This window comes from Phocoena phocoena, chromosome 1 (genome assembly GCF_963924675.1).
Source record: "Phocoena phocoena chromosome 1, mPhoPho1.1, whole genome shotgun sequence".
NCBI lineage: Eukaryota > Metazoa > Chordata > Mammalia > Artiodactyla > Phocoenidae > Phocoena > Phocoena phocoena.
The window spans coordinates 170,360,557-170,386,349 of record NC_089219.1 but is presented as its reverse complement, the minus strand read 5'-3'; the positions used below and the strand labels follow the sequence as shown (position 1 = coordinate 170,386,349).

Sequence of the window (25,793 nt, the reverse complement as noted above, 5' to 3'; positions counted from 1 at the left end):
CTTGGTGCCTCTCACATGACACTCGGAGTGCTAACCACAGGCTCCCTGAGCCGAACCCCTGAAAGTGTGGGTTTTTGAAAGTCCCTGTGACAAACTAAGCCAGAATGATTTATTACCTTTGTCCTTTCACAGAGTATCATATCAAAGTATGCTGTACTTTCAAAAATGCCTAATATTCTTTCACATAACAATATTTATAACACAGCTTGATAAGAAGCGGGAATGGGAAATGATGTGCAGAGTAAAGCCAGATGTTGTCAAAGACAAAGAAACAGAGAGAAATCTTCAGAGAATTGCAACGAGGTAAGACAGTGTTCTTGCCCTTTAAAAAATAAGTACTCTAAAGCTGTGGAGTGATCCATTTCGGACTAGCGTTGATTCTTAAGGTCTGCCTTCTCAGAGCCAAGTGATTTATGTCTGAGCCCCTGAGCCTCTGCCTATTTAATACTGGATTCAACCGCAGATTTTGGAGGTCTCGTGAGGCAAGAATGTAACGTGCTAAGTGGATATTTGGTGTGAACCTCTTTCATATCATGTATTTTATAGTCACAAGAACAGTATAATCAGACCTCTTCCTGCCTTTCTCTTAGGGTGCTTGTCTTAAATTACGGCACTAGATGATTATCTTTGTTATTTTGCACTGTATGACGTCACAAATTGTACATTGTAGCAGCTTCGTGCTGTCCTTTCACTCAGCATTTTTTTTTTATCATTGGCACCAAACATTCATTTGTTGCCCTCTGTGTTCAAAGATAAATAGAATCTGGTGGCTGCTGCATGGTCTTTGCCCACTTACGTATAGGAGTTCTAGTCTCTTTGTAAATAAAGGCACGTCTGATGTGTTAGGAGCATGTGATGGGAGACTGTAGGGGAGTTGCAGCAGGCTCCACGGTGGAGGTAACGGTTGGGTTGCTGCTTAAAGAATATAGCAATTACATTTAGTGGAATTCCCTTAAATGTCCTGTTTGCCTACAACAGTCCATCTGGGTGTTGTACAGTAAGACAGTGAGGCTGCATGGGTAAGAGAGGGAGCAGTAGAGCCAGACTGCTGACCTGTCCCTGCACACTGGCTGACTAGCTGGGTGTCCCTGGGCATTTACTTACTTTCTCTCTGTCTCAGTTTATTTTTCCTTAGAAAAAGGAGAGAATATTATACCTACCCTATAGGATTTCTCAGAGAATTAAATAATTAATACCCGTGCAGAGCTTAGAAGAGTGCAGGATTAGTGCCAGAGAATAAGTGCCTCCTTAAATTTTATACCCTGGGCATCTCACTCTCCTCACTTTGGTCCCAGCCCTGCTGTGAAGGGTATGGAATTTTACCCTCCTTATAAACAAATAAGCCAGCTTGGTAAAGTTTCTTTGATGCTGGCAGGAGACAAGAGGCTTGTGGGCCAGAGACAAAGGACTTTGTTACTCACGGCAAAAGCAGTAGCCAGAGCTTCACGTTCCCACTGGTTCCCTGTGTCCCACGGGGGCAGTGCAGGTGCCCTAGATGGATGCCTGTGCCTGTGGTGGGTTGTGTTACAGGAGAGGAACTCTGTACCTGGGAGTCTGTTGCTTTTATGGTGAATGGTAACAAGCCTGCTCTTTGTCCGGGGGGAGACGTTACCTCATCTTTCAAGGTTGCGTACTGCAAACACAACCCTGAGAAATGGCCTGGGTAAAGAGCAGTCGGGGCCTTGCATTCTTGAAGAACCCAGCAAGAACGTGCAGGGATGCTCAGGGCCTGTGGCGGATTGCGTCTGCCAGTGATGATTAGAGCAGGAAAATTAATAGGTTATAGAATTTTAGAGCTGGAAGGGATGTTAATGGTCTAAATCATTGCTGTCCAGTAGAAATATAATGTGATCCATGTGTGTAATTTAAAATTTTCTTATAGCCACATTGAAAAAAGTATAAAGAAAGAGGTGAAATTAATTTAAATAATACATTTAACTCAATATAGTCAAATTATTATTTCAGCATGTAATCAATATAAAACAATTATTAAAGAGATTTAAAAATTCTCTTTTTCATACTGAGTCTTCAAAATCCAGTGTGTATTTTAAACTTGGAGCACATTGCAGTTCATACTGGCCATATTTTGTGTGTTCGCTAGCTACGTGTGGCTCGTGGCTACTGTAATGGACATGACAGTTCTTAATCTTCAGAGTTTATCTTTCGGTGAGTTTAACTCTAGCACAAAGTACTTCAAAAATAGTTTTTTAAATTAGTCTTATAAGAGTTGCAGGTAACATAGCTGAATACTTTTTAAGCTTCTTGAGTATTGTTTTTCCCATTTACAGATGAAATTGAGATCCAGAAAATCCTTCCTAGCATCAGCTGATTAGACAGCTAACTGTAAATAAAGGCTGTGCTCATTCCATTTACACTGTAAAGCCTTTATATTTTGAGAAGTAGATGTTTGTGTTAAAACATCTTAGTTCTGATTCTTAGTACTAGTTGTACAAAAGTTGATTTAGAAAGACTAAAGCTGAAAAAAAAATCACAAATCAATCCACATATATTTATTCTCTATTCAGAAGTTTATATTCATTCATTGAAATGTATGTTCACTTTTCAGATTTGTTCAGCGCTTTTCACTTGAGTGCCTATTAAATTAGTGCCTCTTTTCTGAGCAGTGAAAATACATTGTTTCTGTCCTCAGAGTTTGTGTTCTAGTGTAATTGTTACTTAACTACATTGCTCTGGTCATTTATGTTCTATAGGGGTGTGGTGCAATTATTTAATGCTGTTCAAAAGCATCAGAAGAACGTTGATGAAAAAGTTAAAGAAGCTGGAGGCTCTATTAGAAAGCGTGCTAAGCTGATATCAACTGTTTCCAAGAAAGATTTCATCAGTGTTCTCAGAGGGATGGATGGAAGCACAAATGAGAAAAGTTTGACTGGGAAGAACTCGAAAGCCAAACAGGTAAGACCGTTAGATAGGATTCAGTGCATCAGATGTCAGCTCTTAGAGTTTTGAGGTGAAAAAGCATACTATAAAATTATAGGGTTGGTTTTTTTTTTTTTTTTCAGATTTTATTAAAATGTCTACATGCCCACAGCCTAATTTAAAAGTTTGTATTCTTAAATTTCATGATGACTTATTCAGTATGGAAGTTGCCAGTTATAGATGTTAGAACTCAGGAACCAGTAGATTCAGGTAAATTTTTTAGAGACAGAGCAGTCTCTCTCCTATCTGAAATCCTGCGTTTTGTGCATTTTGTAGAAGACTAAGTGAGGGATACAGCTTCAATTGAGATTGTTACCCACAGCGGTAATTGTGATGGTGTGTAACATCTAAAATGAAGAATTGGAGCTTTGGGAAATATGGTGAGAATTCATCCTTCTGCTGAGGCAGCTTTGATGATACTTGGCTGTTTGGGAGATGAAGAACATAAATACTTTTCATGATCTTTGGCATGAATCTCTGCTTCTCCAGCCTTTTGACCTATGAACCCCACTAGCTTTCTTTTTACTGTACCAGGTGAAAGGTTCTGAAATGTGCTTTACTCTCAGAAGGGCTGTGTTTTTTTTTTAATTAAAGCAAAGTACATCGTTGCGTTTGATGACTTGGTTTCTATGGCCAACAAAGAGTACTTCAATCAGGAAACTAGAGTTGCTTTCGTAAGTTTTTTGTTTGTATTTTGGGAAGACAATAGGAACTCTGGGAAGAAGAGCATTTAGGAATTTCATGCTAGCCTAGTGTTGAAGTATTTTTCAAGTTTCTTGATTAAGTGGCCATTTTACCTAATTTTGACAAAAATTTTCTAAGCTGTTTATACTTTGCTGATCTCTTGAATATCAAAGGACTCAAATTTTGTATATTTATGTAAATGTGGTGCTCACTGGTGCTGCCTTTTTAAAGTGTTTGTCAGAAGTAATTATGAACACATGAATACTGTGCATGGGGATTTGTACTTTTTAGTTAAAAAGTCTATCAGGCTGTGTTCTGTTCTCACTTGTGATGTAATGATACTTTACTGTAAGAACTGGAGAAAGATCCAGCAGCATTGGATGAGAAAGAGCTAATGGGGCAATGGAAAAGGAAAGACTTTTTTTCCCTTTTCCTCGTTGGTTTCAAAGTAAGTTTTAATAGAAGCATTTGTTTTTGCTTTGGGATTAGTTTTTTCATGAGTTATGAAAATACATGAAGGGTTCTTTTCAGTGGAATTATTGCATTTTCTTTGTTACCATTTGCTCTTTTGCCCTTGACCTTCTTTTTTTCTACTTGAGTGATCACAGGCATGGTATTAGTCTGAGACAAGGTCAAAAATTCCTTGAGATTTAAACCAAAGTGGCTTTGCTTTAAAAGTAATTTGTTTCTAGAACTACCTATCCCACACAAGTGCTACCCTGGCACATTTTTTTCTTTTAAGAATGTTTGTTTTCATTTTGATCTTATACTTACGGAAAAACGTAAAGTACCTATTTGTACCAGGTGTTATCCTTGTATCTTTTAAAGGCTTATAATTCAGACAGACACATGATCTCAAGTAAATAAGATTAACATGACAACATACAAATTCTCAATTAGTATGTCTAGACTATTATCATCAATTACACTATGTACAATAGACTATAAATTAAGTGGCTATTCCCATCTGTGGGGAGAATTTCAAAGTAACCTATATTATTCATTTAGGACATAGAACAGTTAAGTCTATGTAGGTTACTTGAAATAGGTGGACTTTTAAGGCAATTGAAGAGAAGGAGGGAAGGCCAAGGTGGGAATCGGTTTGGTGTGCCAAAACACCATTCGGAAATGAGTCATGTATTAATGGACTGGATAAAGGAGAACGTTAATTAAGTAGAGAATAAGATTTCAGCTTTTTCTCTTATTTCACCTTATCCTAGCACCACTGCTGCTACACATTTGCCTAACAAATGCTCCTTCTCTCCTCATACAGTCTGACAGAAGAGATTTTATGGAAGTTGCTCATTGATGTCTCTTTTCTGAGCATAATGGTATTCAGAACACAGGCTTTTAATCTCTTATTTCTAATATTGTGAAATCTTTAGCGTCCACCCACGTATAAACTGGATTCACTGGCAGCTATCTGTCAGGAAACCAATCTAGAAAGACCTTCGTATCTTCAGCCCCTTTACCCGGTGGTTGTGACATTAAAGTTCAAAACAAACAAGAGCCAGTCGTGTTATATTAAGCAAAGCTGGGTAGAGTGGTAATAATCTAACATAGAGGTCGGGTCCATTACTGTCAGTATACCTCAGGAGTGCTCTTGGTGTTGTGTGTGGTTGGTTGGTTTATTTGTTTGTCTGTTTGTTTTTGAATCTTTAGGAAGACATGTGACTTGGGGATTTAAGAACCCTGTTTCAAGAATTTCCATACTCCTGCAAGATATTAGAAACTTTGAGACATTGTGACAAACGTTTCTTATCTATATTACAGCCCTGAACAAGTTACTTTTCTCAGAACCTTTTCTTTTTTTGCTGCATTAATTTTTTTTAAATTTTATTTTCAACGCAATAGGAACACTGCTCCAAAAGGGAACTATGACTAAATAAAATACCCTTCCCCATCCCCCTCTACCCCTTGTCTCGTCCCTTCGCCCCAAGGTAATAGATCTTTCTTCTAGTGTTTACCTCCATATATTAAATAATATTCATACTGTTTTGTTATCAATATTAGATACTATCTTTTATGGAAGGTAAAGAATTGGCATTCTTTACATTCCTTCGACCCCATACATCTCATACTCGGTCCTTCCAATATAGTATATTCATGTTTTTGGCTAAATCAGTATTCAATGTAAACATTATTCACTGCTAAGCCAAGTAATATATGATAATATTATTTTCTTTCTTTATTTCCTTACAGTTTTTGTTTTCCTGGAATTAACATTTGCTTTGTTTTATGCACCAAAGGCTTGCTACACTCTTCAAAAGAACTCTTAAACCCTTCCCAGTACTATTTTCTTCATGGTCACCCTGCTACAGTCCAGACTGATTGTTTTTTACCTGCTAGGCACTGTCTATTTTCGACTTTGCTTTATCACTGTCCTGGGAATTCCCTTTGCCTCTTCCCTGTGCAGTAGTCTCTGTTTCTTGGACTAAATGTCTTATTTTCTCTTGGCTTTCTCCCTCATTTTGATGAGGTTACATTTACCAGTAGCTTTCTGGGAACGTATTTGGGTATTCTCATTTTTAATTGATGCATTGGCTAGATATATGTAGTGGGTTGAATGGTGGCCCCCGAAATAAGTCCACATCCTGATACCTGGAAGCTGTGATGTACCTTATTTGGAAAAAGGGTCTTTGCAGATGTAATTAAGTTCAGGATGTTGAGATGAAGAGATCATACTGAATTATCTGCATGGGCCCTAAGTCCAGTGACAAGTGTCCTTGTTAAGAGACACATGGGAGATCTGACAGGCAGAAGCAGAAGGGGCAGTGTCACAGCGGAGGCAGAGGCTGGAGTGATAGCCACGAGTCAGAGTGCCGACAGCCCCCAGGAGCTGGAGGAAGCACAGAAGCGCGTCTCTCCCACAGCCCTCAGGAAGGGGGGCCTGGCCACACTCTCAACTGTGGCACGCTAAATGGCTGTTGTTTTAAGCCACCCACTTGGTGGTAGTGATACTATGGCAGACATGGGAAACTAATATAGTATAGATGTGTCTTAGAAATAATCTTCCCTCAGAAATTTGAAGTTATTGTTTCGTTTTCTTTTTCTTTTTTTTTTTTTTTTTTTTTTTTTTTGCCAGTGAGAGGCCCTGTGCTGTTTTGATTTCTGGTTCTTTACCCCTTGGAACCTTTGGGCTCGTCTCTCTATCTCTGCTGTTCTGAAACTCTGCAGTGAAATGCGCCGGGCGGCTTGCTCACTCCCTGTGCTGAGCCCGTGGCGGCTCTCTCAACCCAGTGACAAGTTCACGTTCCTCCCTTCTAGACACGTTGTTTGGTTTCTTGGATTTAATATCTTTGATGATTTTTGTGCCTTTTTTTTTTTTCTGTGTTCTCTTTCTGGAATTTCTGCTAATTGGTTGTTAGATCTTCTGGATTGATCCTCTTATTTTCATAACTTTTTTCCCCTCTAATTTTCTCTCTCTCTGGCACCTTTCTGGGGGAAGTTCTTTGATTTCTAGCCCTTAAATCGAGTTTTAAAAATACATGACTTCATATTTTTTAATTTTGAAGAACAGTTTTTGTTCTTTTGTTTTATTCTTGGGATCCTATTATTGTTTCACGAATGCACTATCTGTTCTCTTTGGGGAATTAATTATAGGCATCTTACATTTGTCTTCTACTCTGCGTTGTTTTAGTCTCTTCTGAGCTCATTTTTGCTGTTTGCTTTGGCCTCAGTCTTTCCAGTTGGAGGCCTTCCTTAGTACATGGCGATCCTCAGTGTCTACTCATATTTACGAGTAAAGTACTAGAGAATGGATTGAGCATCCCAGCATGAGCCCAGGCTTTACTGGTTGGTGAGCTCAGCTGTAGAAGAATCAAGAGAGTTGGTGCTTTTGTTGGGGAATGTCCAAATGTCAGTTTCTTTAGGACTTTCTTCTGGAACTTTATATCTTTTCTAGAGAAGACTCTTAAGAATCCTCTGCCTATGTATGGGGTAAGAACTTGCTGCCAGTATTCTTGGAGCAGAATGTAGGAATAGTGTTTGGGGCTCCAGCATTCAGTATGTAGACTTATCCAGTACAAGCTCTTTGTGTTAGCCGGTGCTCCAGAGTCCAGGACCTCTCTGGTTTAATATTTTCAGGGAGTAAACTACTGTGCATGCTAGTGTCAGTCACCTGCCTCCATAAGCGGGCGAGGGGGCCAAGAGGTCTAATAACTGCTGCTTACACGGACTATCAGCCATTCTTCTGTTTTTATCACACCCATTACCCCTACCTCCGCCCACTGCCCCCAGTTCCTGAGCATGGATCCACTGTTTGCCACTTAAACATCAGCTTATTTTTCTCTGTTAATTGGTTGCTACTACTCTATCTAGTTTTCATCCCCCCAAAATTTGCTGGCGTATTGTGTCTCCTATTGTTTTCCCTTCTGTATTGTTTCCTTGTATGTTTATAACTTTTATACCTTTATTTTAATTTTTGTAGGCTTTTCTGTAAGAATTGGAGATAAATGCATGTCTGGGGGTTAATTGGAAGACCTCCTTTTTATTTTAAAAGCAAAAAGGTTCATCTATCGTAGCTTCCTATTGCTTTAATGGAATTACTCATAGTCTTAAGTTGATTATAAAGTATTTCACAAACAATAAACCTTTAAATTTTGACATTTTTAATGTTTTGAAGTGAATTGTTTGAAAAATACATTACAGGCATACTTCCTAAAATTTTAGCCATATAAAGAGGGAAACGTCCACGTGAAGCAGATATATTCACCTCTATTTCTATGGGTTTGCATCTTCTTTGGAAACAATCGTGATTATCTCTCTTCCTTTGAGAGTCTGTAGCTATTTAGATTCATGCTCTGGCACATGTGTGTTTAGCATTGTTTCTTAGAAAATAAAGAAGAAAAGAGAGTATAAGCTTTTTAAAAAATTTGACTAGTCTGTTAATTTTTGTTATGTAATCTGATAGATAATGAGAATTACTAATTCATTTCTTTACAAGTCACATATCTATGATTTATAACTCTTTTTTAAGGGTGATATGTATTTGTGCACTATACATCTACATTTGACTTACTTCATTTTATGTTTTTATATTTACTGTTTTTGTGAGCTACAACTTCAGCTGTTTAAAGTCTGCTTATTTCATTTAAAACCATGATCTTCTTCAAGGCTTTTGGTGCCTAGATTGGAGTACTTTTTCATATGTTCCAAGACTGCCTTTCATATCGTTAGCTCTTTATCAAGACATTTTTCCTCCTCTGATCCTGCTGACTTGGATAATGCTGTTGCCCTTAGAAGTTTTTAAATCTTTTTCTTTCCTAATTTTGTTGTAGGTAGACATTATTTCTAGAGCAAAGTACTTGGGAACTCATATGTTATAAACCCCTCCTTAGGGCAGAAAAGGTGTAATTGCTTTTTAAAGATCATTTTTAGGGAAAGAGATTTTGAAATGACTTACAAGTATTTTAAAAGATGTCACACTGATATATTAAATTACAATTGAGTCACCAATTACTGTACTTTACTCCTTGGAGCTGAGCTTGGGTACTGTGAAGTAAGACAAAAAGGTACTTGATGGGCTTGTTTCAGAAGAAATAACAGCTAATATTTGTAAATCAAAAAAAGCCTTCACTCTAGTGCCTAGGGCAGTTATTATTCTAAGTATTTTTCATCTCAAAAAACGAGCTGTTTCTTCAGTTACAGTTACATATGTATGGTTTAATTTTTTTCTTAATAAATAATTGTGTATCTCTTTCATCACGTTAAGCCAGGTCATTTGTACAGAGGATATGCATCACGTTAATAAATGTAAACACATTACACCTTGGCATTCACAAATTTAACACTCTGGTTTTTTTTGCTTTTTCCTTTTTTAAAAAGTTCCTCATATTGTAAAGCTTATATGCAGAAGTATGTCACTTACTGGTGAGTTCACTACCCAGTATCCACTTTTATGCCCATTGTTTCCTCTATTCCCTATCATGTCATGCATGTCACAGTAAATCTTGTTAAATCAATACAGGGGACTTAGTTTATTTTTATTTTTTATTTTATTTATGTTTTGTGAGATAGCGCTATGAAATGCAACATTGTTAGTGGAAGTGAGAAAGCCTAAGAAAAGAGTGATTCTTAGCCAAAAAATAAAAATTTGGGGTAAAGTATTGAATGTCAAATTCAGTGGAGGTTGGTTCTTTGAATGAATCAGTCCATCGAATAGAAATGAGAAGAGAAACCATTTGAAAAATTGTTTTAGTATGTGTTCCAGGTGGTACAGTTGTTAGCTCATGAAATTAGAAAGTTTTAAAGTTGGAAAAAGTATGATGTGAGAATGTTCATAGAAAATGTGACTCTCAAGAGGAATGTGCTTTGGAAGAATATAAGAACCTTAGCTTTGATTTTAAAATGTCATGAAGCAAACATACTGGTGGCACTAGTTCATACATTGAACCAACCTAGCCTGTAGGTAAAGGTGCTTTGAGTAACTGAAGAAGCATTTTTCATTGTAGAATGGTGAATTCAGATGATAACAGGGAAGGAGGCAGCAGTGAGTGATACTTCTGTTGAAGTGTTTACCTTCAAGCTAAAGAATTTTGTAAAGAAAGTCACAAATTGGAACAAGTGTTCAGTGTTGCTGAAACCAGCCTATACTGAGACAGTCTTTGAAAACACTTAAATGAAATAAGCATCAGAGAATGAAGCCATAATCAGTGGACATTTTCACTAGTAATAATTCAAGGAAAAAAGAGACCGTGCATCTCATTTTTACTTCCTTTCAAGGCACACTTAAGCAGTTGGTTAGGAGGAAAAGAACTGCCAATCTTTGTACTACTGTAAGGGAAAAAAGCCTAAGAGTTTTCCAGTTTTTCACATTCTTTATAATTTTCTTTCTTTTCTCTTTTCTTCTTCCATAGGGGTTGGAATATAGGGTGTTTGCTGATGGGTGGGGAGCTAGAAAAGGGGATTCTGAGTAAGTTGGGATCAGATTTTTTAGTCTCGTACCTTCAGTTAAGGAATTTGGACTTTATCCTTTAGGCATTTGGGAGCCAGTTGTAATTTTTCATCAGGTAAGTGATGTGATCAGGTTTGATTATTTTTAAGAAAAAGAAGGCTGGAGCATGTAAAGCCAGTGTGAGAAGACCAACCAGTGGGAGGCTATTGTGGTAATCAGAGCAGGAGGGGAGAACTAAAAGCGGGTGAGCTAAGGTTGCATGGGGGTGAGAAGAAAAGAGGAGCCAGATTTGAGAGGCAGTTTTGAGGTTGACTGGGTCTGGGACTCACCTGATTCAGAGGGATGAAGGAGAGGGAGGGACTGTGGGTGACCATGAGGTAGGCGACAGCTTGGGAGATTCAGAAATGGTGACAGCTTTCACCAAATCAGGACTGTAAAAGGTGGAACATGTCTGAGAGGTAAAGACTTTTGGAGGCAATGTCTGCTCCAGGTTGTAATGAGAAATGAGACGGATGACAGTAAATCAGGTCAAAAACGTCAAGCGCCGGGCAGAGGCCCTGGGGTTGGTGCGGGAAGCCTGACACAAAGGAACAGGTGGCCCGAAGAGCAGTGTGTGTGAAGGCCGCTTAGTGCAGGAGCTCACGAGTCTGTCTGTCTCTGCAGGGTCCCGGACACAGAGGACAGTTAGTCTGTTTACCCAGTCGGGGAAGGTGAATAGTGTACTTTAGAAATGGAAACATTTCTAGGTTTAAAGAATTAATTGTCACCTATTCGGAGGGAATTCTCTAATCCAGAATCTGTAAATCCCTCCCTTGGACCAAATAAATGCAGCCCTGAATGTACCAGCCACATACCAACATGTGGCAGGGCACGTTGGCTGCTTCCTTGATGTTGACCTTGAGTGAATTTTTTTTTTTTTTTTAAGATAAGATTGTATTTAGGACACTCTGTTTAAGGAAGCAACAAAAACTTACATTTTGTATAAGAAAAGTTTTCGTTAGAGATTAGTTTTAATCCTTAAGGGAATGGTACCTTCCTTCCCCCATTCAGAACACATACCAGTCTAGAGTGATGTTTTCCCAGTATGTTGAATAATCAAGATTTTAATAATTAGAGCTGCTAATTTTTTCCCTTACCTTTCAAAGTGGTGATTATTCCTTTTGCTCTTTTCTTGAAAAGTTGACTAAAATTCAGTCAGATTTCTTGGAACTTAAGCGCCTGTTTCCTTAAAGGTGGCACAGAAGCAAAGGTGATGCAATTTAAATCTGTTAAGTCTCTAAGGAGAGTATATTGGCTGCTGTTAGGAGATCATTGACTATATGTTATTAACACTCTTGAAATTACAGACTTTCTGCAGTGTTTTCATTTATTTGAAATTGTCAATATATCAATTTGGGCTTTTGTTAAAACGAAACCGCAATAATAATTTTGTAGTAAGAGAAAGTGCTAGCTAGTTTCTGTTAGAAAGTAATTTCCTTACTGATTGCAGGACAACAAATTTCAATCAGAAGCAAGGGGGAAAGTTACTGGAAGAAGACTAGGTATTTACTTTTTTCCGATTTTGTGATATGAGTGCTTTAAGTGTCAAGCATGGAGATAAGTTAGGGGGCTCTGTTTCTCATACATTTCTCATAAATGACAACCATGTGATTTCTTCACAGCTAGGTATTTAGTGGTGGGAATACTTTTGAAATACCTGGCTTCTTTGGTATCTTGGTAACTTAGACCTAGACTCTGAATTGCTGTGTACTTTTAAAATTGTGCATTCCTGTTGATTCATAGACCTACTGAATTCTCCTCCCAAGGGAGAAAGCCTAGGAATGGAGGGACTCCTCACACAGGTCCCTAGGTGGTCCCCTGGCCATTTCCAGGCCTCAGTTTTTAAAAGGAGTTGGGGATGTGGAAGGCAGGCAAGGGGGTGGAGAAAGATGCTGTCCTTAAGTTGCCCCTACATTGCAGGGCAACACTGTTTTACTCTCACATGAAAGCGGCTCTAACAGGAATGTGTGGAATGCTCACTTTGTAAATAATTCAGCTTAATGTTTGTTTACTGAAAATGCCTAAATAGATTAGAGTTTAGACAAAAGAGAGACTCCAAGTTTGAAGTAAGAATGAGCATGATTGTACACTTTGCTCTTGATGGGAACAGCCTAAAGCCAGTTTCTCTTTGTACTCACTTTTAAAATATGCTGTTTAATTTTAACATAGGGTGGTTTCTGATTTGAACAGCAGTTTTAATCAAAGTGAACCTACGTTTGGCAGTGTGGTAACATACAGCATTTGACATGGGGGAAATATGGGTATAAGTGAAAAATATAATTATGGAGCTGCTGTGGAAATCTTTAGTTACTGTTAAAATAAAAACTAATAGTGGTGCCGTACATCTTCTGGCCTGCTTTGAAGAAATGTTCTATTTGAAGGGGCTGAAGTGGCTGCTTGCATAGGATTTTCATCAGTGAGACTGAGGCTTTTTCTTTCTTTCTTTGATTTCTTTTTTTAATTTAAATGTCCTGCACAAGATGTGTCTTACACCCATGTGTTTGCACTTATGGTGCATTTTTAAAAATCAAAAGAATTATTTTACACACAGACTAGAGAACCAGACCGCCTGGGTTCAGAATACTTGGTCTGCCGCTAACTGCAGATGGGTTGCTTACCCACACCAAACCTAGGATACTTCTCTGTTGAAGACAGTCATTCTAGGAGTTATAATGACCTCACAGAGACACTGTGAGAGTCAAGTGATTTAGTATATGTAAAGTGCTTAGAATTAGAAAGCTTGGCATCTAGTAAGCACTATATAAATGTTTGCAATAGCATGTCATTAGAATGAGTTTCTTATAGTCCTTATTTTTTCCTAACAGATAATAGTTAAAGATGAATCTGAAGTTGGAAGCTAGTTTGTAAGGAAACTGTTGTTACTACTGCTGAATTACTGGATCGTCCAAAAATTATCTAATAATTGAATAAAAATTGTGTTTAGATTTGGAAGGTTCTCTCTCATTTAGGTGTGTCTGGCCTAGTAATGCATACTTCTTACAAACTAATAAAACTAGATTTTGAGGACCTAGAAATGTGTCCACTTTCTCTTACCCCACACTTCAAGCTGTGGTTGAACTGTGTAACTTAACAAGATTTTCCTTAGCAAGGGGGATTTGGTTTCTAAGTGGGTGCTTTCCTACTATTTGTATGTCCTCAACTTTGTGAATAATGCGCAGAACATTAGAAGATCACAGATGTCCTCAGTCGGGGGCTCTGTGTGTACGTGATGACTCAGGGCATTAGTGGTGGGGACAGGGTAAATGGGCTGGGAGGGGCCTTATTATTGTTCGCTTTGCGCCAGGTACTGTGGAAAGTGTTTTTATATAATTATCATTTTAAGAAATACTAGAACTCTCATTTAAAGATGAGAAACCCAAAGTCAGATTAAATGACTTGCCTCAGGACACACTGATAATAATTGACAGACTCGGGATGAAAACCTAGTCTCTATTGCTCCAGAACTGTCTTTCAGCCATTAGTGCCCATGTGCTTAAAATAGTGAGGTACTTTTTTAGAAGCAGAACAGAAAACTGTCTCCATTCTCTCACCTAGATGAGCTGGAAAGAAGGGGGGCTGTCTGGCGAGCCCCAGTGTTGCCTGCCCAGACTAGACAGAGAGGTAAGCAAGGCAGCTTGCTGAGTTCTGGGTCTCACCTCCCCTTCACTGGTTATGTAGTAGCACTTGGGGGATGACCCACTTTAAAACCTCATTCCTTAAAACTGGTTAAGGAGGAAGTAAGATAAAATATTACAGTAAAACACTTCAGAATTATGAAACTCATTAGACTCATTTAGAAAATTCTTTGGGGAATTCTCTGGTGGTCCAGTGGTTAGGACTCGGCGCTTTCACTGCTGTGGGCCCGGGGTCAATCCCTGGTGAGGGACCTAAGATCCCGGAAGCCACGCGGTGTGGCCAAAAAAAAAAAAAAGAAGAAAGAAAATTCTTTATAAGTTTACTGTTAGAATTGACTTTCTATTCATTTATCAAGGAATTTAAAGTTATTGGATATCATTTAATCATTGTTTGCCTAATAGAAATTTTAGAATCCTTTTTTTTTTTCAGTTACTTTATAGAAAATTTTCAAACAGGAAAAACATGTGAAAGACCAGTATTTCTGTCACCTAGTTTCTAAAATTGTTAGCACTTGTCCATGTGTTTATTTTATAGCTGTCTGCCTATCCTCTCTCCACCTAGTTTTTGTTTGTTTGGGCTGATTACTTGAAGGTAGTCTCTATACTGTCCCAGAGATTCTTTTTTAAAAATTAGGTTTATTGTTGTGTGATTCACATACCACAGAATTCAAAGGATTCTTTTATAACTTCGAGAACTGGAATCCAGTCGAGGTTCACACCGTACATTTGCTTGTATCCTGGTCTCTTTTCTTCTTGACCAGTCCCTTGTCCTCTCCCACCCCACCCCACCTTTTTTTAAGAAGAATATATAAAGAGACAAACCAGTTGTCTTGAAGAATGAATCCAGATTCTGAATTTGCCTGATGGTTTTGTCATGATATCTTTTAACTTGTTCCTCTCTGCCCCTTTTTTAGTAGGCTGGAAGTTAGGACTAAAGGTTAGGATTTAGGTTAAACGCTTTTGGCCTGTTTCATAGGTGTGATACTTAGATGGTCTGTACTTACTATTGCATCACATCCATATTAGTGATGGTAGTTTTTCATTTGGTTAAAGTGGTAATAAATAGTCCCTTATTAAAAGTGCATTTTCCCCCTACAGTTATAAAGTAATTTCTGGGATGAATAACTTTGGAAGGAGCAAGTATACCTTTCTCCATCCTTCCTTTGCCTTTTAGCATCAATTGATGATCCTTGCCTAAAACAGTTATGTCATTGGAGTTTACAGAATGGCGATTTTCTCATTTATTTTTTATTTATTTAATTTTTCTAGGGATGGATTTAATTTCCTAAAGATGGGGGCTAATGTTCCCTTCCCTTTAATTACTGCTTTCTGGAGTGAGGAGTTGGGTTAGCAGTCATCTCCAGTGCTGGCAAGAGAGCCTTCTCTCCCCCCCGCCTTTTGTTGTTTTTTGTTTAGTATCATGGACATAAGAATTTTTATTTGTTCAATATTTTACAAACATTATGCTTTTTGATGCTTAAATTCACAAATGAGGTAATGGGAACCAGTGCAAAGTGCCTCTTGTGCCCTTTTGACATGACCCCATTTTTCTTTGAGTACTTCTTGCCTTCTGGGATAACAAGATGTCCCAGATCAAACCTTGAACTTCCTGTGTCCCAGACTTGGAATCACCCATTTGTACAAGGAACTCTAGTGAGACAATCCATTTATTTTTAAATCTTTTGTTGACTTCACTAGATTGATTGATAGTATGCATATTATCTACCAGATATAACTTAGTTTTGTTTGTACAGCTAGCTTTTCATGGTTTTACAAAGAACTTTTCCATATTTTGAAAAAAATTTTTTCCTTGTTGATACCCCGTCTCATAAACTAACTGCAGTGTCGGACTAGCAAGAAGTCTGTACGTTTCATTGCTGCAAGGACCTTGGGGGTTGGGTACTTCAAGAAATTAAGGAGAAGAATGGAGGGATAATAATCACATATTACATTTAAAAGAATGACAAGGAGTTTTTTGTTGGCAAAAGCAGCCCTTAATTATATCAATGACCTTTATGGCTGTGTGTGTATGTGATATGTGAGGGAGAGAGTATTTACTATTATCATCCCTCATATTTCAGAAGAGGGAATAGTCAGGTAACATGCTGTCTTAGCCCATTCAAGTTGCTATAATAGATTGTCACAGACTAGGTGGCCTAAACAACAGACATTCATTTCTCAAAGTTCTGGAGGCTGGGAGTCCAAGATCAGGGCACTGGCAGATTTGGTGTCTGGTGAGGACCCGCTTCCTGGTTCATAGACATGTCTTCTTGCTGTGTCCTCACATGGAGGAGGTGCTTATGTATGTTTTTTTTCATTTAAGCTTTTAACAAAGTTGTGATATTAAAACATTGGTGTCTCTTTTCTAGATAAATTCATAGCTCTGCTAATTTGTTTATAAATCTCAATTCTCATAATGTACTGTGTAATGTAGTGGATATAAGAATAAGGATGTGCTTTAAGAGACTGACTGGCAGAGTGTATTCTAAATATTTCATGATCCTAATTGAGTATGAAAATGTATAGAGCACTTGTGTCAAAAGGCACCTTGAGATGTTCTGTTTGTCTTTTTAGGCAGTATAGTCAGCTTTTAACAATTCTTAGGAGAATATAAACAATGAAGAAAATCAGGGATGCAGGAATGTTTCCTAAGACTTAATTTTGTGGAGCTAGATGTATGTAGATAGCAAGTTAGAACAGAAGAAACCAAATAGAACCACTTAGAACAAGCACATAAGTGTTAAGTGCATAGTAAAGTGAAGGGCAGCAGATGAAATAAAAGCAAAAAACAGTACAGTGGATGAAAAAAAATGCATCAAAAAAGCTTGTTTTCCAGGAATATTAGGCCTGAATTCTTGGAAAGCCAGGAAGCATTAGGTTTTCTTAGAGAGTTCTGTACATTTAATATGTGCTTGGACTGTAATTAAAGGTGACATGATTTCAGCATCTTGATCTTTTTTCCTGGGATCTCTTATTAAATGCTTTTTTAGTTTGCTTGGATCTTAGAAATTACCCATCTGAATTTGTAAACTATACAAGAATCTGGAAACTAAACAAAAAGTTAACAAAAATGAAGCCCAGTGGACTTGTTGCCTGGAATACCATCCTAGTAAGAGTTAAACAAGCTTGTGAAGGAATAGAGAAGGCAAAAATTGATAAAGGCAAGTAGGAATTGCTTATTAAGAATTCTGTGAGAATCAGAGAAAAGTTTGAGTTTGTTTAGATATGGGATCTTTCATATAAACTTGAACCAGTAGGTTCTTCATTGGAATTCTCGTATATTCTAGATTGAAAATTTTCAGTCCTTTATGATTGAATTTTCAATTCTTTAGAGGGATGTTACAATGTCTTGCACAATTAGAAAATCATTTGTGCTCTTATTTAAATTCTAAAGCTTTGGGGCTATATTTTACATTTTTTTATATACATTTTTTTATATAAAGGGATTTCTCATATACCCTTCCTTTCAAGGCAGAACTTTTAGATAGGATTTAATATGTCAACCAGAAAGAAAAAAAAGAAGCAGGAGTCTGCAAATAAGAAAAGAGTTTATTTGGGGTCTTAAGAATTGCAGTTTGGGAGATGCAGACGATTCGGTTGATCCCAGAAGAGTGTTCCAGGGAAGAGAAAGTTTCATCATAAAGATGAAAAGCCATGAGGTTGTTAAAATTCACCCGACGAGAATTGTGATTGACTCTGACTGAAGTCAGAAAATATTTTTGTCCTTAAGAAATCGTGAGCTGCTTTAGGGTAGGGTCCAATAAGTAGATAGGCTATGCTGTCCCGAACTTCTGGTAGATGTTCTGGATGGCTTCATCAGGTCAAAGGGTGAGATTCCATCCAGGCTGAGATGTGCATAAGTCACACTTCTTTAATGGCCCCTTGGCTGTGTTTTAGAGGGCTCTCTTAGCAATACTGACTCCATTTTGATTTTCCTTTCACAAATGTAGGGGAGATTACTAACTACAGCTGTAAATAGCTTAACAAAAATTTGCAACAACAAAGGTATTAAGATGAATTTAACCAGTGGTATGAACCTTTTTTAGTTTAGGTGAAAATAAATTAAAATGGAAACAGAACGCTCTTCTTAGGGAAAGCAATGAAATCAGCTATTGCTGATTGCTAAATTTAGATATGATTATAATGTTTATTTTTTTAGGATTTGACTTTAATTTTCCCCCTTCAAAACTGAAATGAGGTTAAGCTCTTAATTATTTGGTATTAGACTAATGAATAATTCCAAACCTCTGTTTTCAGTTTTCTTTTCAATAGCTGCCAGTGTATGTTTGAACCTTGAAATGGAAGCTGATTAACATTTTTAAGGGTTGTCTTCATCTTCAAAATCAACACAGACTGCTTCTGTATGATCTTGATTAAATATTTGTGTAAAACCAGGCCAGTGAGGGTGGGGACTATTTTGTTTCCTTGCGTCATATGGTTTTCATTAAGTTTTTTGCGTTTAAGTCAGTTTTATTTTTCAGTTGATGTAGGCACAGAGAGTTGTCTTGTAGGTTGCTTTAGGTCATTGAGTCATTGCCGCCTTGCAGTAACCCTGACAGACTTCATAAGTTGCTAAATTTTTATCAGTCCCGTCTTAGATGTTAAGACATCCAGACTTAGATGTCAAAACAACTTCCATCTGATGGTGGTAAATATCTGTGCCTCACATGTACAGTATGATTAACTGTCTCTTACATTACATTTATACCAAGGTTAAGAAAGGGAAGTACATTTAATTTCTTTCAAGTCTCGGACCTCTATCTAAACTTTCTCATTTGTAGTGTTGTAGTCAGTGGTTAACAATGATTCACATCCAGAACTCTCTTGGTTTTTTATTCCTGTTGTAAACATAATACATCATATTGCCACTACTTCTATTTTACAAATAAAACAAAAACCTTTAATTCTCGTGATGTCTTAACATTTAATGAAATCTATCTAGGGATCACCCTAGGAAAATTTTACCAACAAATGACACATTTGGAATTTGCTTCAAGCTTTCTCCTTTTCTTATATTAATCTCTGATCCACCTTTTCTTTGTGGGTGCTTCAGGCATTTAGGAGGTTTTCTACTTAATGGTTAAGTCATCTTTATGGAAAAGATCCAGTAAGTTGAAATTATGTAAATCTGTTGTGTGAGATAATTTGCCCAAGTTTTGACTTTCATAGAAATTATCTGAAAGTGTATTCAGTTGTTTTCAGTGTACTTTAGTACTCACTCTACTGTGTAATTTTTAGGTTGTAACAGATGACTTAGTAATATATTGTGTTCATATTGATTAAGTTGTAGAGCAGTGTAGTATTATGGAAAGAACTTGGGCTTTGGAATCAAATGGATCTGGATTTAAGTATTGACTCAGCTGTTTATTAACTCTGACTTAAATAAGTTGCTTCACTTCTTTGAGCCTTAGTTTCCTTATTAAAGATGAGAAGGATGATGGCAATCTGGCTAGGAAACTTAGGAGAATTAGAAGCAAGGGAATATTATATAAAGTGTCTGGCACATAATAGCTTCATAGTATAATTCTTTTTTTCATTGAATAAGTTAGAAAGGAAAGCAGAATCATTATGGTTAATAAAACCAGAAAGGTTTCTTGGGGGAGATTTTTTTAGGAAGATGTTGGAGGAGGCTTGTAAAACTTGGGGATTTGTGGAAATGATTGAAGAATAGTTGGTTTTCTCCTTGTTGTCCTGTTTTTTCCTTTTTAGATTAATTTTTACTTAGGCATATAGTTTAAAAGACCACATTTTGCCAAAAAGTTCATTATCAAATAAAGCAGTTTTCTGCCTCATTCTGTCTACTCTGCACGGCTCTGCCCCCAGGGCAACCAGGACAGCTGGCTCCTGTGGCTAGTTCTGCTGGTACTTACACATCTCATATTCCCAACTATCACAGAGCCAGATCTTTTGATTTGTCAATTTGAGGTGTTACCTATTGGCTTTCTCTTATTGTAGGCAAATATTTCATTCCTCTTACACATTCTGTTTCCTCCCGGATGTCCTTTCAATATAGTTAGTTTATAATTTTTTGCTAATTCAGGGTTCAACATATATTATTATGCCTGTACAAGTATTATTTACAGCTGAAGGTTGTAATATTCCTTACTTATGCTTCCTTTCTATTTGTTTTTCCTGAAATGAATAATTGCCTTGATTTTCATATTTAACGTCCACAATTTATTTAGTTTTTCAAAATGAAATTACCTCAGGTAATGTATCTATTATAAAAACTTTATTGGAGACATTCTCTCCTAGAATCCTCTATTTTCCTTTTTCTGGGTTGATTGCTCCCTTGGGCCGCTTCACAGTTGTCATCCTGGGACGTAAATTTCTTCTGATCCTTGGAATGTCTGCTGGATTGGATTCCCTATTTCCTGGATCTCGTATCTTCTTCTTTCTTGGTTTACTCCCACTGTTTCGGTAAAGCATACCCTCTAGGGGTTTTGTCCAGTTAAAATGATGGGACTGTGGCAGTTGGCTGGTGATGACAGCTCTCAGCAGCCTTTCCCGAGGTCACTGCTGCGAGCTTTCCACCCTGCCTGACTAGTCACCGTGCTGGAGTCTCCATTCAGTCTCATCCTGGACATGCCCTTCTCTTTCCTGCATTGGATGTCCTTATTTTTTTCTTTCCTGTGTCTTTCTCTTCTTGATTTACTCCACCTTTTTGTGGAGGGCATTCTCAGTAGTTTCTCGAGAAAGGCTTAATTGGAAGTAAAGTTTTGGGTACCTCATGTGTCTGAAAGTGCCTCTATTCTGTCCTCACACTTGAATAACAGTGTATCTGGGTATTAAATGTTCAATTGGAAATTCTTTTCTTTTAGCATTTGGAAAGCATTCATCTGTTGCTTTTTTGCTTCCAGTGGTGCTGTAGGAAAATCTGAATCTTATTCTGATTCCTGATCATCTGTATGTATGTGATTTATTTGTTTGCTTTCTGGCAGCTTATAGCACATTCTTTTAGCACCCCTTTGTTCTGAAATTGTACATGGTGTCCTTGATGTGGCTCAATTTTTCTTTAGTGTTTTGGACTTTCAGGAGGGCTCCTTTCACTCTGGAAATGTGTGTCCTTCACTTTTCGGGAAATTTTCTTGAAGTATTTCATCAATTTTCCTCCTCTCCATTTTTGCATATCTCTGTCTGTAGACCTGTTATTTGTATGTTAAACCTCTTGGACTGGTTCTCCAATAATCTTACTTTTTCTTCTGTTTTCCATCACGTTTTTCTTTTTACTCTTTTCTGCGTGATTTCCTTAACTTTATCTTCTCACCCCTATAATAATTTTTTTATTTCTGCCATCGTGTTTTAAATTTCAAGCTCTTTGTTATTCTCTTAATGTTTATATTAAAATAGTAACTGTTCTGTCTTTGTGGATGCAATATAATCTTCTAACTCTTCAAGGATATTAATGGTATTTTCCCCTAAATTTTCTTTATTTGAATAGTTTCTTTTTTTTTTAAAAGAAATAAGTGAAAAAGCTCAATTCCCACTCTTCTCCAGTGATCATATCAGGAGGATTATGAGAAATACTATTCATATGGACTGTGCCCCAGGCACTAAAAACCAAACCACACCCAGGCAGTATTGTCCTGTCATGCATTTTGTCCTAGCAGAAACATCTTGTTTTCCCCAGAGCTTCTTGTTTTTGTAAAAGACACTAAAAGCAACTGACTAAAGTTTATTCAGTATATTCTCTTTTTAATTTAATTTAATTTATTTTTTAAACTGCAGATTCTTATTAGTTATCTATTTTATACATATTAGTGTATATATGTCAATTGCAATCTCCCAATTCATCCCACCACCACCCCTCCCCCCGCCACCACTTTCCCCCCTTGGTGTCCATACGTTTGTTCCCTACATCTGTGTCTCAATTTCTGCCCTGCAGACCAGTTCGTCTGTACCATTTTTCTAGGTTCCACATATATGCATTAATATACAATATTTGTTTTTCTCTTTCTGACTTAACTTCACTCTATATGACAGACTCTAGATCCATCCACGTCTCTACAAATGACTCAATTTCGTTCCTTTTATGGCTGAGTAATATTCCATTTTATCTATGTACCACATCTTCTTTATCCATTCGTCTGTCGGTGGGCGTTTAGCTTGCTTCCATGACTTAGCTATTGTAAATAGTGCTGCAGTGAACATTGGGGTGCATGTGTCTTTTTGAATTATGGTTTTCTCTGGGTATATGCCCAGTAGTGGGATTACTGGGTCATATGGTAGTTCTATTTTTAGTTTTATAAGGAACCTCCATACTGTTCTCCATAGTGGCTGTATCAATTTACATTCCCACTAACAGTGCAAGAGGGTTCCCTTTTCTCCACATCCTCTCCAGCATTTGTTGTTTGTAGATTTTCTGATGATGCCCATTCTAACTGGTGTGAGGTGATACCTCATGGTAGTTTTGATTTGCATTTCTCTAATAATTAGTGATGTTGAGCAGCTTTTCATGTGCTTCTTGGCCATCTGTATGTCTTCTTTGGAGAAATGTCTATTTAGGTCCTTTTTTGGATTGGGTTGTTTGTTTTCTTAATATTGAGCTTCATGAGCTGTTTATATATTTTGGAGATTAATCCTTTGTCCATTGATTCCTTTGCAAATATTTTCTCCCATTCTGAGGGTTGTCTTTTCGTCTTGTTTGTAGTTTCCTTTGCTTTGCAAAAGCTTTTAAGTTTCATTAGGTCCCATTTGTTTATTTTTGTTTTTATTTCCATTACTGTAGGAGGTGGATCAAAAAAGATCTTTCTGTGATTTATATCAAAGAGTGTTCTTCCTATGTTTTCCTCTAAGAGTTTTATAGTGTCTGGTCTTACATTTAGGTCTCTAATCCATTTTGAGTTTATTTTTGTGTATGGTGTTAGGGAGTGTTCTAATTTCATTCTTTTACGTGTAGCTGTCCAGTTTTCCCTGCACCACTTATTGAAGAGACTGTCTTTTCTCCATTGTATATCCTTGCTTCCTTTGTCATAGATTAGTTGATGATAGGTGCGTGGGTTTATCTCTGTGCTTTCTATCGTGTTCCATTGATCTATATTTCTGTTTTTGTGCCAGTACCATACTGTCTTGATTACTGTAGCTTTGTAGTATAGTCTGAAGCCAGGGAGTCTGATTCCTCCAGCTCCGTTTTTTTCCCTCAAGACTGCTGTGGCTATTTGGGATCTTTTGTGTCTCCAAACAAGTTTTAAGAGTTTTTGTTCTAGTTCTGTAAAAAATGCCATTGGTAATTTGATAGGGATTGCACTGAATCTGTAGATTGCTTTGGGTAGTAAGTCATTTTCACAGTATTGATTCTTCCAATCCAAGAACATGGTATATCTCTCCATCTGTTTGTATCATCCTTAATTTCTTTCATCAGTGTCTTACAGTTTTCTGAGTACAGGTCTTTTACCTCCTTAGATAGGTTTATTCCTAGGTATTTTATTCTTTATGTTGCAATGGTAAATGGGATTGTTTCCTTAATTTCTGTTTCTGATCTTTCGTTGTTAATGTATAGGAATGCAAGAGATTTCTCTGCATTAATTTTGTATCCTGCAACTTTACCAAATTCATTGATTAGCTCTAGTAGTTTTCTGGTGCCCTCTTTAGGATTCTCTATGTATAGTATCATGTAATCTGCAAACAGTGACAGTTTTACTTTTTCTTTTCCCATTTGTATTCCTTTTATTTCTTTTACTTCTATGATTGCCGTGGCTAGGACTTCCACAGCTATGTTGAATAATAGTGGTGAGAGTGGACATCCTTGTCTTGTTCCTGATCTTAGAGGAAATGCTTTCAGTTTTTCACCATTGAGAATGATGTTTGCTATGGGTTTGTCGTATATGGCCTTTATTATGTTGAGGTAGGTTCCCTCTATGCCCACTTTCTGGAGAGTTTTTATCATAAATGGGTGTTGAATTTTGTCAGAAACTTTTTCTGCATCTATTGAGATGATCATATGGGTTTTTTTTTCAGTTTCTTAATATGGTTATCACATTGATTGATTTGCATATATTGAAGAATCCTTGCATCCCTGGGATAAATCCCACTTGATCATGGTGTATGATCCTTTTAATGTGTTGTTGGATTCTGTTTGCTAGTATTTTGTTGAGGATTTTTGTATCTGTATTCATCAGTGATACTGGTCTGTAATTTTCTCTTTTTGTAGTATCTTTGTCTAGTTGTGGTATCAGGGTGATGGTGGCCTCATAGAATGAGTTTGGGAGTGTTCCTTTCTCTGCAATTTTTTGGAAGAGTTTGAGAAGGATGGGTGTTAGCTCTTCTCTAAATATTTGATGGAATTCACCTGTGAAGCCATGTGGTCCTGGACTTTTGTTTGTTGGAAGATTTTTAATCACAGTTTCAGTTTCACTACTTGTGATTGGTCTGTTCATATTTTCTATTTCTTCCTTGTTCAGTTTTGGAAGGTTATACCTTTCTAAAAGTTTGTTCATTTCTTCCAGGTTGTCCATTTTATTGGCATAGAGTTGCTTGTAGTAGTCTCTTAGGATGCTTTGCATTTCTGCGGTATCTGTTGTAACTACTCCTTTTTCATTTCTAATTTTATTGATTTGAGTCCTCTCCCTCTTTTTCTTGATGAGTCTGGCTAATGGTTTATCGATTTTGTTTATCTTTCCAAAGAACCAGCTTTTAGTTTTATCGATTTTTGCTATTGTCTTCTTTGTTTCTGTTTCATTTATTTCTGCTCTTGTCTTTATGATTTCTTTCCCTCTGCTAACTTTGGGTTTTGTTTGTTCTTCTTTATCTAGTTCCTTTAGGTGTAAGGTTAGGTTGTTTATTTGAGATGTTTGTTGTTTCTTGAGGTAGGATTGTATTGCTGTAAACTTCCCTCTTAGAACTTCCTTTGCTGCAATCCCATAGGTTTTGGTTCGTCGCGTTTTCATTTTCATTTGTCTCTAGGTACTTTTTGATTCCCTCTTTGATTTCATTAGTGATTTCTTGGTTATTTAGTAACGTATTGTTTAGCCTCCATGTGTCTGTGTTTTTTACATTTTTTTCCCTGTAATTGATTTCTAATCGCATAGCATTGTGGTCAGAAAAGATGCTTGATATGATTTCAATTTTCTTAAATTTCCTGAGGCTTGATTTGTGACCCAAGATGTGATCGGTCCTGGAGAATGTTCTGTGTGCACTTGAGAAGAAAGTATAATCTGCTGTTTTTGTATGGAATGTCCTGTAAATATCAATTAAGTCCATCCTGTTTAATGTATCATTTAAAGCTTGTGTTTCCTTATTTATTTTCATTTTGGATGATCTGTCCATTGGTGTAAGTGAGGTGTTAAAAGTCCCCCACTATTACTGTGTTACTGTCAATTTCCTCTTTTATAGCTGTTAGCAGTTGCCTTATGTATTGAGGTGCTCCTATGTTGGGTGCATGTATATGTATAATTGTTATGTCTTCTTCTTGGATTGATCCCTTGATCATTATGTAGTGTCCTTTCCTTGTCTCTTGTAACATTCTTTATTTTAAAGTCTATTTTATCTGGTATGAGTATTGCTACTCCAGCTTTCTTTTGATTTCCATTTGCATGGAATACCTTTTTCCATCCCCTTACTTTCAGTCTGTATGTGTCCCTAGGTCTGAAGTGGGTCTGTCATAG

At 37.1% G+C, this 25,793-nt stretch overlaps 1 protein-coding gene across 2 annotated transcripts in view; it reads left to right on the top strand.

Moving 5' to 3' along the window:
• RRP15 (ribosomal RNA processing 15 homolog) overlaps positions 1-25,793 on the top strand; it is a 46,959-nt gene that overhangs the window by 15,421 nt on the left and 5,745 nt on the right. For both annotated transcript variants that reach the window (XM_065893241.1, XM_065893249.1), the window contains exons 3-4: positions 206-303; positions 2,712-2,913. In XM_065893241.1, the coding sequence (XP_065749313.1) occupies positions 206-303; positions 2,712-2,913 (300 nt within the window). The remainder of the gene's footprint in view (positions 1-205; positions 304-2,711; positions 2,914-25,793) is intronic.